Genomic DNA, 13,925 nt, shown 5'->3' with positions numbered 1-13,925 from the left:
GAAATGAGCAAATTGTGCTAAAAGTTGCGTGAGTTCATGCCAGTTATAGTATATTTTAGTCCTTCTCTCCAAATTTCTCTCTTTCTCGTTGCCACTCTCTCTTTGGCTTAAATCTCAACAACTTGTCACGCATTCACTACGACATAACATGAATAATTTCATAAGAAAAAGAGAGAATGCTTCGTCAAGGAGCTAAAGTGCAATAATGTTCCATTGAGGAGCTGCTCTCATAGCGTTCTTTCATTCAGAAGAACACGGTAAGATCAAGAAATGTAAATATCTCAAATATAACCTATCATCTATGCACCCTTTGTCTTAGAAATAACAGAAAAAGTTATTCATCTTTAATTTCTTCAATGCTCATTGATTACATGTGTAGTCAAATATTAAACCATAGTAATTTCATCAAAATAGAGAAATATCAGGCATGACACAAGCATAACTAAAAATGAAAAGAAACAAACAATACGTATAGGATGCTCTTGCAAGTGAGCAAAGTAAGCAACACAGTTGTGTGCGTGCATGCTAGATAGTGTAGATTTTAGTCAAACTCCCTCTTTCTCGCCATCATTATCTCTATCTTAAATAAATATCGTCAGCTTGTCTGCATGCTCTAGGATGCAACATAAGCAAGTCCACAAACAGAGCAAGAATGCTCCATCAATGCACTAAAGAGCAAGAATCCGCCATAGAGGAGCCGATACCACAATGTTCTGATATATAGGGAAGGACGGTAAGTGCAAAGTTATTTCTCCCAAATGTTAATCAATCTTCGCCTTTTGCCTTAGAAACCACACATAAAAAGGTCCACACCTTTAATATATATTTCCAATGCATACTATTTACTTGTGTGCTCCAACATTAAATAAATAAAAAAATCCAACATAAATATATAAGCATCAAACAGTCGATAAGCACAATTGAAAGAGAAAAGAATATAGAAAAAGGCTCAGGATGCTCTTGCAAATAGGGTACATTAGCAATGAGGTTGCATGAATTTGTTCTGGGTACAATAGGTTTTGATTCCTCACTCTAATTTCTATCTCTCTCGTCGTCACTTCCCTTTTCTCTTGAATCTCATCAATTTGTTTGCATGCTGCTATGACGCATCATGAACAATTTCTTAAGAAGAACAAGGACCTCCATCAAGAAGCCACGTGAAGTTTTTACTACGGTATTCCAGTATCCAGGAGAGCTCGAGAGTGGTAATATCCCAAATAATCTTCTATCACCCTTTATCTTGGAAAATACATGATCACCTCTACTTTTTGGAAGTACAATCTATCAGTTCTCTAATATATGTAGCACCGAGGACCTCAATGTTGATCCAATTTAGAACTACAGGGGTCCCCATCAAAGTGTTTTTTTGTTGGCTTCTGTACAAGGAGAAGCTAAACACCAAAGACAATCTACTTCGCAAGCACATTGGTCAAACTAGTGCTTGCGCACGCAGTCAAGCACTCTACGAAGATGATGATCATATCTTCATCTTCTACCTAGGCAAGGAGCCTACAAGGGTTCATTCCTCCAAACTCGATAGAAATAGTTCAGAACATCTATGACCTCTCAAGTCATGATCCGCTCACCTAGCCAGCCGTGGCTCTCACCGTCCTATGGAAGTTTTGAAATTGAAGAAATAACAAAGTACTAGACAATACCATTAGGAATACTGTTGTGGACTTCACTCTTTGGACTGGTAGGTTTAAAGGACATACTCAAAAGGCAAATATAATCTCTTCATCAATACTTTTTCTCTTGCATCGACCCAGCCTTATAATTCTGATGTGGGTTTCAGCTTCGAGTTATATATACGAGTTACTATAAAAGAACATTAAGTTATGGAAATAATTCATCAATGGAAAAAACATAACACAATTTTGACACAAAAGGCACATAGGATAGAGAAAAAAAAGAAAAATGCTTAGGATGCTTTTGCAAATTGTAGCAATGCAGTTGCAAAGAGGTTTCTCTAGCTCTCTCTCTACCACCGCCACACACACACACTCTCTCTCTCTCTCTCTCTCTCTCTCTCTTAAATCTCTATAGGGACCCTCCCTCTCCCTCTACGAAGACGATGACCATCTCTCCGTCTTTGTCCGGCTCCTACCCAGGTGCAGAGTCTGCTATGGTTCTTTTACCCAAACTCGGTAGAACGGGTTTGGGACATCTACATTCACTCGAGCTGCCATCTGCTCACCCGGCCAACCGCGGCTCTCACCGTTCTATGAAAGGTTTTAAATCCAAGAAATGCCAAAGTATTCCGCCATACCATCCGGAATATTGCTATATACTTCATTCTTTGGCTCATAGATTCAAAGGACCCAGTCAAAAGCCAAACACCATGTCTCGTCACCAATACCTTCTTCTCGCATCGACGCAACCTTAATAATTCTGACCCTAGGTTTCGACTTCGAGTTATACATATTATTATTATTATTAAAAAACTGAATTACGGAAATAACTCAAATAAAATGGAAAACATAACATAATTGATTGACACAAAAAAAGCATACATGAGAGAAAAGAAACAAACAAAATGATTAGGATGCTTTTGCAAATTGCAGCAGATGCAGTTGCAGTTGCAGAGAGTCTTCTCCTCCAAATCTCTCTCTCTCTCTCCATCGCTGTCTGTCAGACTCTCTCTCTCTTGAATCTCATCAACTTGTCTCTCGTACTCACCATTTTTTTACTCCCCCAATCTCCTCTCCCCTGTCCCTCTACCCGCCTCCCTTGCTTCCCGGCATCTACCGCCCCACCGCCGGGGATCTCTCCGCCGAGATCGAGGCCGCCGCCCCCTTTCTGGCCGCAAGATTCCCCTCCGCCGGCTGCGCGCCCTCCCGCGGCGATCTCGGAGGCGGCTGAGGCCCCCCTTCTGTGCTCCCGGCGGACGCACGCACGCAGAAAGGGCCAGCCACGATGCGCCGCGCCGACGGGAGGCGCGGCCCGGCTCCGCGGCGGCTCACGCATCGCTGCCGTAGATAGCAAGATCTTCCCCCCCTCCGGCCTGCTGCTCCGGGGAGGTCGCGCCTCGCGGCCTGCCGCCGCTTCGGGGAGATGCCGTCCCTGCAGCTGCTGCAGCTCACCGAGCGCGGGCGGGGGCTGCTGGCGTCCCGGAGGTGCGCGCGTGCTCAGCTCCAAAGCCCCGTCCTTTTTCACCCCCTACCATGTTCTCCCTGATTGGTATCTGAAAATCATTTTTTGTTTTGGAATCTTGAATCTTGTCAATTTCGGGTGGAAGCAGGAGGACGCTGGCGGTTGTCTCCGGCGCGCTGGTGGCTGGCGGGGCGTTGGCGTACGCGCGGTCGGGCCGGGGCCAGAGGAGGAGAGGCCGTCCGGAAGCCGCCAACGACGGCGACGATGCATTGGCCAGGAACGGGGAAAGGCCGGGCCACAGCGGCACGGATGGCCGGTTGGCCGGGACGACGACGTCGAAGCGGAGGAAGAGCGCGCTCAAGTCCCTGCATTTCCTGGCCGCTATCCTGCTCAAGAAGATTGGCCCGAACGGCACGCGATACCTTCTTGGCTTGATGCTGACCGCCGTAAGTTCAGAGAATTTTGCAGAATTGACAGTTCTTCATAAGCAATGTCATGTTTTTACCGTGCCCGAAGAAGCGAATAGCTAGCTAGCTAGCTTTGAGTTTAAGTTTTGCACAATAATTAAGTTCCCCTTTTTGGTATGTGTACAAAAACACAAGGACTTTTGTGACCGTCGATCTGGCCTGCAATCATGCTGGTCCTGCTAATAGTAAAGACAATGAAGACCATACTGCTTGGATCCATGACACCCATTCTACTTCCTTAATAGAGCAGGCAAATATATGGCAAGTTTGAGGAGACCCATTTTTGTTGCTTCTGCAGTGCCACAGTGGCACAGTTTAAGCGAATACACGTTTCATATGTTTGACTGGTGATATTTGAAATGGCTAAGCTCACACGTGTTGTCCACCTACTCTTTTGAACGTTCTCAATGTGACGTAGTACACAGATGCGACAATATAGAAAAAGCACTGATACTACTATTTTCTGTTGGATTTAAGATGGCATTTGAAGCGTACTAAGTATTTAATGATCGCAGACATTACTTTTGGTATGTTTTCTTTTCAGGTGCTGCGTACTGCGGTCGGGCACAGATTAGCAAAAGTTCAAGGCTTTCTGTTTAAAGCGGCATTTCTTCGGCGTGTTCCAACCTTTACCCGCCTAATTATAGAGAATCTGGTCTTATGCTTTCTCCAATCAGCAGTATACCAGACCTCAAAATACCTAACTGGGTCTTTGAATTTGCGCTTCAAGAAAATTTTAACAGACCTCGTCCATGCCGATTATTTCCAGGTACATCAGTTGATCAATTATGACTACGTAGTGGTTGTGGTATATGTTCCTTTGCGCTGCGCACATTTCTCACTTGTGTTGGTCTCCAGAATATTATAATATTGTTTATTTTCCCAAGTTTCTGTCTATCAGCGACTTATGTTTTTCTTTTTTGTAAAATAAGAAGTACAATGGGCTCATATGGTTCCGAGTCAGTATGCTTGGGAGGATTATGTGATGGATTATAATAACCAGTGGCTTAGAAGTATTGTCAGTGCGCCAAAGATAACAGTTGATGAAAGATTAACATCCGGGCACCTTGTTGCTAGCTGAATATAAACTACAAACCCAAAACCCAAAACTAGAGTACTGGGGGATTACTGATCTACTTTTCATGTGCCATTCCTTTTCAATTTAATATGAACACTCTCATTTATGTGATATTTAGCTGTTTCTTCTAGGTTGTTCATGAAGCAATCTATTTACTGTTTCTTCTATTTTGCTTCCTTTCCCTCTTCCCTTAGTAGAATTTTTTCTATGCTAGCTGAATTTGCTTTCTCTATTAATTTATTGGAGATGGTGTCAATTGTGTTTGTGTTGCCATGTCAAGTCATATCTTTTCTTTCTGATTTGATGTTGAAGTAGTGGCCATATCAGTTCATGTTCTTCTTTCTGAAGAATTGTTATAAAAATACAGAAGATTCATATGGTGCATGCACATACTTTTAAAATACAGGTTAATCAATAGTTTGATCTTTTGGAATACAGTGTTAATATCTTGCTGGTTTTTCTTCTGTATGTCCAGAATATGGTTTACTACAAGATCTCTCATGTGGATCATCGAATATCGAACCCGGAGCAAAGGATTGCGAGTGATATACCAAAGTTCTGTTCTGAACTTAGTGAACTTGTACAGGATGATCTGGCTGCAGTTGCAGAAGGGTTGATATATACCTGGCGTCTCTGTTCTTATGCTAGTCCAAAATACATGCTTTGGATTCTGGTAATTATTGATATAATTTTAATACACGATAATACCCCTACCAATGAGGAGCAATGCTCAATTTTTATATGTTTTGCTTCCTTGGTTTTCCTATAATGTATTAATATGCAAAATGCTTTCAGGGATATATACTAGTTGCTGGTGGAGCAATTAGAAATTTCTCTCCTGCTTTTGGAAAGATGAAATCTACAGAGCAGCACTTAGAAGGGGAGTATCGTCAACTTCATTCACGCTTAAGAACTCATGCTGAGAGTGTAGCATTTTATGGTGGTGAGAAGAGAGAAGAATATCATATTATGCACCGATTCCGAGCTCTTGTTGGGCACTTGAAGCATGTACTCCATGAAAACTGGTGGTTCGGCATGATTCAAGATTTCTTTCTGAAGTACTTCGGTGCCACTGTAGCAGTTGTCCTTATTATCGAACCGTTCTTCTCCGGCGACCTTAGACCTGATTCATCTACCCTAGGAAGGGCTGATATGTTGAGTAACCTTCGATACCACACGAGCGTGATCATAGCACTATTTCAGTCTCTCGGGACCCTTTCTATCAGCTCTAGGCGTTTGAATATCCTGAGGTAAATCCATCTGTCGTGAAAACTATTGATTACACCGAATAGTTTCATTTCATTTCCAATCCTGTTATTTTAGGATGCATTGCTTGCATATTTCAGAAGTATAGACATTTGATAGAAGTGAAAATGTTTAAGTGCTTGCTGATATTGCGAGCTTATGTTTTTCTTTGTCATTCTTGTACATATTTTAAGAGTTCTTTTGAAACAACACAATTTATGGCAGTGCGTTGTTCAGTCTGACCTGTTACCTATTGTTGGATTTAGGAACCTTTTGAATCTTGTAGTGTATGAGAACTGGCGGAGCTATTAGAGTTTTGCACTGGGACCTTCCATATTTAAGATTGTTTGAATGGGTTATCTTCTTTATAGTTTGTATACCTAGACAACTGTTGCCTATATATGCAACTATGGCTGTAATTTTGCAGGGCAAACTTTACTGTGGTCCTGTCACCTACTCTCTCTGATGTATTCTGCTGTCTTCGAGTTCTGATATTTTTTGTGACATGATTGACAATGGACTTTCACTGTAATTTGACAGTGGCTATGCAGACCGGATTCGTGAGTTACTAGATGTTTCACGTGAGCTGTCTGGGGTCCGTGATAGATCGTTGAATCACAGCTCTTCTGTTGGGAATTACATCAGCGAAGCAAACCATATAGAATTTTCTGGTGTTAAGGTAATAGCATGCTTGGAGGAGCACATTCGCTTTCTGTTTCCTCACATAATTCCATCGTTCTGATATGAAATGATTACAGGTGGTGACACCTGCTGGGAATGTTTTGGTTGATGATTTAACTCTCCGAGTGGAAACTGGATCTAATCTTTTAATCACCGGTAATCCTCTCCTGCCAATTAAATTTTGACTTTTGGCTGAACTATTGCAATGCTTGCTTTAATGAACACACACACAGAGCAGCTACCCAGCACTTATGAGAATGTATGTAACATCATGCATATTTTTCTTTTACATGTTCTAGAGCATCTGTAAATCATATCCAGATATCAGACTGCCTGCAGTAATGAACCATGAAACAGGATATGTCGTTACATTGAAGTAGTTTCATTTCTGGCCTCTCTGTTTCAATCTCTTATAGCCTTGAGTAATCTGATAAAACTAGAAGTTAAAGAGAACTTACATTTTACTAGCAAATAAGTCTTTTCTGTATCAAACTGCAAACTGATCTTGTAATTATCTATGATGACATTTCTTTTTGCTATTTTGTTTTCATATATTTATGAAGCTCATAGGCTGCTGCTTTTACCATTATACGCCCTTAGGGCGTAAATACAAGGATATGTTAGGTTCTGTAGTAATTTGAAAACACGCTGAGTTCAGCTTCATACATTTTGAACACTAGTCCTGAAAGAAGATTAATTGAAAACAATGAAACAAAGTTGGATAATATAGCATTTGCCAGTTTGCAAGTTTGGATTACATCAATGAAATTAATGTTGTGTTGAGGGCAATCATTTGGTAATCAGCTCAGTTACTACTTTTTTCTTTTGAGGGAAGCTCAGTTACTACTTACTAGGAGTTACCACTCCGGGTTTTATGTCTGAAAAATGATTGGATTCTGCGACAACAGGCGACGCGAAAGTCGTGCATATGCTGTTTAAGTGCATCTACTTGAAAGGATGCTTATATTCTTAAAATTATCCAGTACAACCAAACTCTCAGTGCCAACTGTTCATAATCCATGTATGTTTGCATGAAATTCCATGTAAATGAAGTGTTGACACTGATATTTTGCTCTTATTTCAGGTCCCAATGGTAGTGGAAAAAGCTCCCTTTTTCGGGTCCTTGGGGGCCTATGGCCGCTAGTATCTGGCCATATTGTCAAACCTGGTGTTGGTTCCGATCTTAACAAGGAAATCTTTTATGTCCCACAAAGACCATACACAGCTGTTGGCACACTTCGCGAACAGCTAATCTATCCTCTCACAGCTGATCAGGAGACTGAACCACTTAGCTATGATGGCATGGTGGATCTTCTAAAGAATGTAAGTCTTTGTATCGATATGATATCTGTATTTTACATCATGGCTTCTTGAGTTATGTCTCTTAACCTGCTGGAATTTGTAATGATGCTCCTTTTGCAGGTTGATCTGGAATACTTGCTAGAACGTTATCCTCTTGACAAGGAAGTTAACTGGGGTGATGAGCTATCCCTTGGCGAGCAACAAAGATTAGGAATGGCCAGGCTGTTCTACCATAAGCCAAAGTTTGCTATTCTTGATGAGTGTACTAGTGCCGTGACAATTGATATGGAAGAACGGTTTTGCAAAAAGGTTCGAGCGATGGGAACATCGTGCATAACAATATCTCATCGCCCAGCATTAGTTGCATTTCATAATATTGTTTTGTCATTGGACGGTGAAGGAGGGTGGGATGTTCAGCACAGAAGGTAATACATCCTGAAATAATTCACTGAATGTTTATTGGTCCAAAATTAATTCATGTAAGCTTAATATCGCTCTTGATTTTGCAGGGATGACTCATCCTTTTACACTGAAGAGTCTGAACTTACATCACTGGAAACTGAACGTAAATCGGATGCCCTAACTGTTCAAAGGGCTTTTATGAACAGGGCGAAGGTATATAATTACCTGGTATGTCTATTCCATTATTATCAACTGAATATTGGCTGTGACACAGTTTTATGTATTTTCTTTACTAGAGCAATGCTTCATTAAGGTCCAAGGATTCCTACTCTACAAAGGTCATAGCAAATTCCCCCAAGTTGGAAACAGGACAAGCAGTACGAACACCTGTAATCCCACATTTGCAATGCTCCCCAAGGCCGCTCCCTCTGAGAGCAGCTGCAATGCTCAAAATATTGGTATGTTCTGTTTCATGCTTAAACTTGTTCTCTTCGATTTTTTGTTCCAATGAGTCAATAGTGTCTTTGGATGCTGCATCTTGTTAATAGCCAGTTGTTCTTGTATCTGAGATGTTAGAATTTTGAGCTTTTACGCCAGCAGGTGCTAGCAATTTGAGAATTCGAGTATACTGAGGCAATACATGTACTAAGGAAGAACCTGGCATTACATATATGGGATGAAACATATGAAATTATTTCAAGGAAACTTATATCTGATGTTAATATGTTTAAAAAATAATATAAAGTCTAACAATGTTCTCATCTTGCTTCCCAGGTTCCTAAATTACTTGATAAACAAGGAGGGCAGTTGCTTTCTGTTGCTCTACTTATTTTCTCTCGCACTGTGATCTCGGATCGTATTGCTTCACTGAATGGTTGGTTTCTTCAATATCTTCTATTATCAGAAGAGTTGCACATGAAATTCTTGTCTGATTCATCTCATCTTCAGGGACTACTGTGAAGTTTGTCTTGGAGCAGGATAAAGCTGCTTTTGTTCGGTTGGTTGGCGTCAGTGTTCTGCAGAGTGCGGCAAATTCTTTCGTCGCACCATCTCTGAGGTAACTTGTTTATGTGCACCCAGTAGACTCTTTTGACATGGGATCATGCATAATCACTTTTTAAGTTGGTTTAAATGAATAACCTGCTGCTTTTGGTTTGGTGCTTGCCCAAGCTGTTCTTCTTGGCCAAACTTGTCGGTTGATGATTATTTCTGCGTATGTTTAATTTCATGGCTTTGATAATTTATGTCTTTACAGAACCCTTACTTCAAGACTTGCCCTTGGATGGCGAATTCGTTTGACCAACCATTTGCTTCAATATTATTTGAGAAAAAATGCATTCTACAAGGTATATCCTGTATTTGCTCGTGTATTCAAATTGTCTCTCAGTGATCCGTGGGAAGGGTTGTCTGTTAGGCTAAGTCTTTTGATGAGGCCTGGACAGGGTTTTGGTCAACTGATGGTGTGCATGAGATCTGGTTGTGAAATAAGACTGCATGTCAAACAGAGTTAACATTGTGGGTTTTGACTGAAGCTAAGTTATTCTAGTATATGTTTTCAGGTATTCAATATGTCAGGTAAAAGTATCGATGCAGACCAAAGACTAACACTTGATGTGGATAAGTTGACAACTGACCTTGCTAGCTTGGTTACTGGAATGGTAAAGCCACTAGTTGACATTCTTTGGTGAGTTATCCTAGGAATCAGCCCTGATATCTGCTTGGTTTAATCTTTGGTTAGCATGTAAAATTAGCGTAACAATGCCTATGGATATCACTCGCTAGGTTTACATGGAGAATGAAGCTTTTGTCCGGCCGAAGAGGAGTTGGTATATTGTATGCTTACATGTTACTAGGATTGGGTTTCCTGAGAGCTATATCCCCTGACTTCGGTCATCTTGCAAGTGAGGAACAAGAACTTGAAGGAACATTCAGGTAATATTTTATTTCATTCCTTGCTGTTTCTGGGGCTTGTTTTCTGGTCTGACTTTTTTCTATTGCTTTAAGAACTTCTGAGTGTTGGTTAACCTAGTGAACTATGTACCAGGTTCATGCACTCAAGGCTGCGGACACATGCTGAATCAATTGCTTTCTTTGGTGGTGGTTCAAGAGAAAAAGCTGTGAGTGCCTTCACCCCGAAGGAGAAATGTTTAAAATGTATATGTACTGATGTGTTGGTATTGTCCGTTCACTGTTTTTTTTGGGTCAACTATTTTAGTTTGAATCATGAACTATGATGATCTTGAACTCTGGTAGGTTGGATGCTAGTTGCATGGTTCTGTAACTACTCTGCCAAGTATGAACTAAATACTCTCGTGTTGATATCCAGTATATAGCTCCAAATATTAAGCTAGTGTCTTCCTGTTTAATTCATCCATATTCTTGATAATGGAAAATGTTTGTTTAAGCATACTATTTACAATCATAGTTACGAAGCCTTGCTTTTCTGAAGCATCTATACCAAAAAGCTCCAGAATAAGGTTTTGTACAAAGTAAAATATAACTAATCCATTTTGCTGCTGTTGAACTTTTTCCCTGTGTTACTAACATTGTTAGTTGTCTTTGCTTACTCGAACTAGTAATACGATATGTGCTTATGATTTCACCCTTCTTTACGTTTTTATGAATCAAAAGATGTTTTCAATAGCTTTCGCTGGCCTTATTTTGTTATGAGATATTAATTAGTGTCTTCCTTCTTATGGTTTTGTTCTCTTATATCAGATGGTTGAGGCTAAATTCATGAAATTGCTTAACCACTCAAAGGTTCTGTTGAGAAAGCAATGGCTTTATGGTATTGTTGATGATTTTGTGACAAAGCAACTCCCACACAATGTGACATGGGGTCTGAGTTTGTTATATGCTCTGGAGCACAAGGGAGACAGAGCTTTGACGTCAACACAAGGTTACTAATCATCAAAATGCTTCAATTTCAAGACTCAGGACTAGATTATTCTAAACTTCAACTTTGCAAAAACCTTCATGTTCTCTTTTGTGCAACAGGAGAGCTGGCACATGCTCTGCGGTTCTTGGCATCAGTGGTGTCACAAAGCTTCATAGCCTTCGGTGACATTCTTGAGTTACATAAGAAATTCCTTGAACTTTCTGGTGGGATTAACCGGATCTTTGAACTCGAGGAGATTCTGCGTGTAGCTCAAAAGGGTAAGTTTCAGTTGGGTGGGACTTGATTATCGCAGCAATTTTGTTTTCTTGGCTGGAATTTTTTTCAATTTTCAGTATGCATCGTAATAGTGTGGTTACACTAGTAGTGTTGCAGGGTACAAGTAATCTTGTTGTATGGCATGCAACATGTTTGGTTTAAACTGTGGCAATTTCCTACACCATGTTTGTTATGGGTTGCAGGAATTTGATGTTTCGTTAAAGGTTCATATTTGTGTTAAATTATTGATACTTTTTAGCATTAATGACCAGCTCTGGGCATAATTGGTAACTTGTACCACTGGGTTGTACTGTAATTTTATATTAATAATGTCCTAAGGTAGCGGATGGTATGATCATTTTGCAAGTTTTACAGCAATATCTTCCGCTAATTAAGCATGTCTTTTCAATTATTTCCTGCAGATACCCCAGTGCCTTCCAGTGCCATTACTGCAGCCTCAGACGAAATTATTGAATTCCATGAAGTGGATATTGTAACACCATCGCAGAAGCTATTGGCGAGGAAGCTGTCATGCAGTGTGGTACAAGGGAAAAGCCTTCTTTTGACTGGTATATCACGTGTCCGCGCTCCGAAACCTTCAGTTATCTTTATAAGGCAGTGAATCATGCTGACTTACCTTTTTACCTTGATTTTCTGAAGGCCCCAATGGTACCGGGAAGAGCTCTGTTTTTAGGGTGCTCAGAGATTTATGGCCTGCCTTTTCTGGGAGAGTTACCAAGCCCTCTGAAGGGATGTTCCATGTTCCTCAGAGTCCATACACCAGCTTGGGAACCCTTCGGGATCAGATCATATACCCTCTGTCAAGGGAGGAAGCAGAGATGAAGATTCTTTCATTATATAAAGCTAGTAGGTGCCACTCAGAATATGGGCATATTGAATTACCGTAAACTTTATATGTTGAACTGCATATCCTTCTATGTTACTATGAGATTGGTTGTCAAAATGAAGTAGTAAGTTGTATGTTTGCTTCTCCTGGTAACCTGAAATCCTGTGCTAATGTAGGCAACAGGTCTAGTGCTCCTGAGTTGCTAGATGACCACCTGAAGACGGTTCTTGTGAATGTTCGGTTGGTCTATCTTCTAGAGAGAGAAGGTTGGGACTCTACCCCAAACTGGGAAGACGTTTTGTCGCTGGGAGAACAGCAGAGGCTTGGGATGGTCAGTGTTAACTCCACTGCAAGCTGTGCAAACTGTCGTGTCTGTCTTAATATCTTCTGATCGAGCTGTTTTGTTCCAGGCTCGCTTGTTCTTCCACCATCCAAAATTCGGCATCCTCGACGAGTGCACAAAGTATGTGCAGCGCTACAACTCTCTTTGACCATTTTTATTTTCATTCATTGATCAATTACTGTGGGTCCTAAAAAAACCGCACTTCATTGCAGCGCCACGAGTGTTGATGTTGAAGAGCATCTGTACAGGCTAGCAACAAACATGGGCATAACTGTGATCACTTCGTCACAAGTAAGTGTTGGTGCAATTCCCGCTAACTGTGCAAAGTATCTGCTGCGATCCCAGCTCAGTTCTTTGTTGAAGCCTCTGCATTTGAATTTTAAACTTGTTCCCAGATAATCTTGATTTACGGTATTTTGCTGAAACTTCCTTTTCTCTCTGTTTACAGAGGCCTGCTCTTATACCCTTCCACTCTGTGGAGTTAAAGCTCATCGACGGCGAGGGAAACTGGGAGCTGTGCGAGATCCAGCATTGATTGACGCCCCCAGCTAGAGTTTTATCAGATCTCAGTCACTTACGCCAATGCAGAAGATGCTGCTGCTGCTGCTACCGCAGCGATTTGTTCATATCGGGTCGCTCTCACAGACCGTCTGGAAGATGTAGCAGCCTGTACAACTGTGAAGCAGGCCGGAAAAAGAAGAAGAATCCGCTTCAGGAACTCTGCGCAGAACATTGCAATCATAGTCTAATTACACCGAATTTAGTAACAGCTGAACGAGCAGGGGCCGGCGGTAAATCAGTTACTTAGGATTGGGAGGTGTTTCGGTTTGGAGGTGTGGAGTGAAGTAGGAAGAGAGTGTAGAACAGCAGTACATAATCTCAGAGCAGCTGTTGATGTGAATTCATCAGACCTATTATTGATTGATTCCATGCTAGTGCAGTACATATGGAATAAATTTGGCTGTTGTTGCCATCATCTCCGTTCGTCGTCGTCATCAAAAACTGTGTAAACAGAAGGAAGCAAATGGTGCAATACGGTATTGGTTGTTGACATCACCAAACTACAATTGCATGTTTCTTTTTACATTCTCCATGTGCATGGATGATCATGTGTTTGGTTGTATAGAACTAGCAAAAGGGACTGTATGTTGCAACTGAAGAAAAAGAACATAATCGTCAAAGGGCAAAGCCTATGATAACATTTTGTTGCATCACTGAGATACAATATCACTCTCTTTCTCATTGCGTGTGCCGACCTAGGTGGGGAGATTCACAAACGTACTTTCCCAGCCGCTGCCGTGTGGGCCAGCCCA

General features: G+C 41.1%; 1 protein-coding gene across 1 annotated transcript; it reads left to right on the top strand.

Annotated features, from left to right (window-relative positions):
- Nucleotides 1-2,638: 2,638 nt before the first annotated feature.
- Nucleotides 2,639-13,696, top strand: LOC123103846 (ABC transporter D family member 1). Its single transcript, XM_044525533.1, has 25 exons — nucleotides 2,639-3,116; nucleotides 3,242-3,539; nucleotides 4,105-4,329; nucleotides 5,114-5,311; nucleotides 5,434-5,888; nucleotides 6,424-6,562; nucleotides 6,642-6,720; nucleotides 7,649-7,887; nucleotides 7,987-8,291; nucleotides 8,376-8,481; nucleotides 8,565-8,726; nucleotides 9,043-9,142; nucleotides 9,217-9,325; nucleotides 9,524-9,614; nucleotides 9,828-9,952; nucleotides 10,051-10,200; nucleotides 10,313-10,385; nucleotides 10,987-11,167; nucleotides 11,266-11,424; nucleotides 11,845-11,991; nucleotides 12,083-12,289; nucleotides 12,446-12,600; nucleotides 12,680-12,732; nucleotides 12,825-12,903; nucleotides 13,061-13,696. Exons 1-25 carry the CDS (start codon nucleotides 3,055-3,057, stop codon nucleotides 13,145-13,147), a joined length of 3,984 nt encoding a protein of 1,327 aa, XP_044381468.1. The 5' UTR covers nucleotides 2,639-3,054; the 3' UTR covers nucleotides 13,148-13,696.
- The last annotated feature ends 229 nt before the right edge of the window (nucleotides 13,697-13,925 follow it).

Source organism: Triticum aestivum, chromosome 1B (genome assembly GCF_018294505.1).
Source record: "Triticum aestivum cultivar Chinese Spring chromosome 1B, IWGSC CS RefSeq v2.1, whole genome shotgun sequence".
Classification (NCBI taxonomy): Eukaryota; Viridiplantae; Streptophyta; class Magnoliopsida; order Poales; family Poaceae; genus Triticum; species Triticum aestivum.
Note: the sequence above shows the minus strand (reverse complement) of the source record. Positions and strands in the feature narration are given on the sequence as shown.

What these genes read in the sequence shown, in the direction of transcription:
- LOC123103846 (XM_044525533.1), top strand. Translation starts at nt 3,055, where the DNA reads ATGCCGTCCCTGCAGCTGCTGCAGCTCACCGAGCGCGGGCGGGGGCTG. An exon ending in AATACATGCTTTGGATTCTG is followed by an intron (nt 5,312 to 5,433) that starts GTAATTATTGAT and finishes AAATGCTTTCAG; the next exon opens with GGATATATACTAGTTGCTGG. An exon ending in ATCCTCGACGAGTGCACAAA is followed by an intron (nt 12,733 to 12,824) that starts GTATGTGCAGCG and finishes ACTTCATTGCAG; the next exon opens with CGCCACGAGTGTTGATGTTG.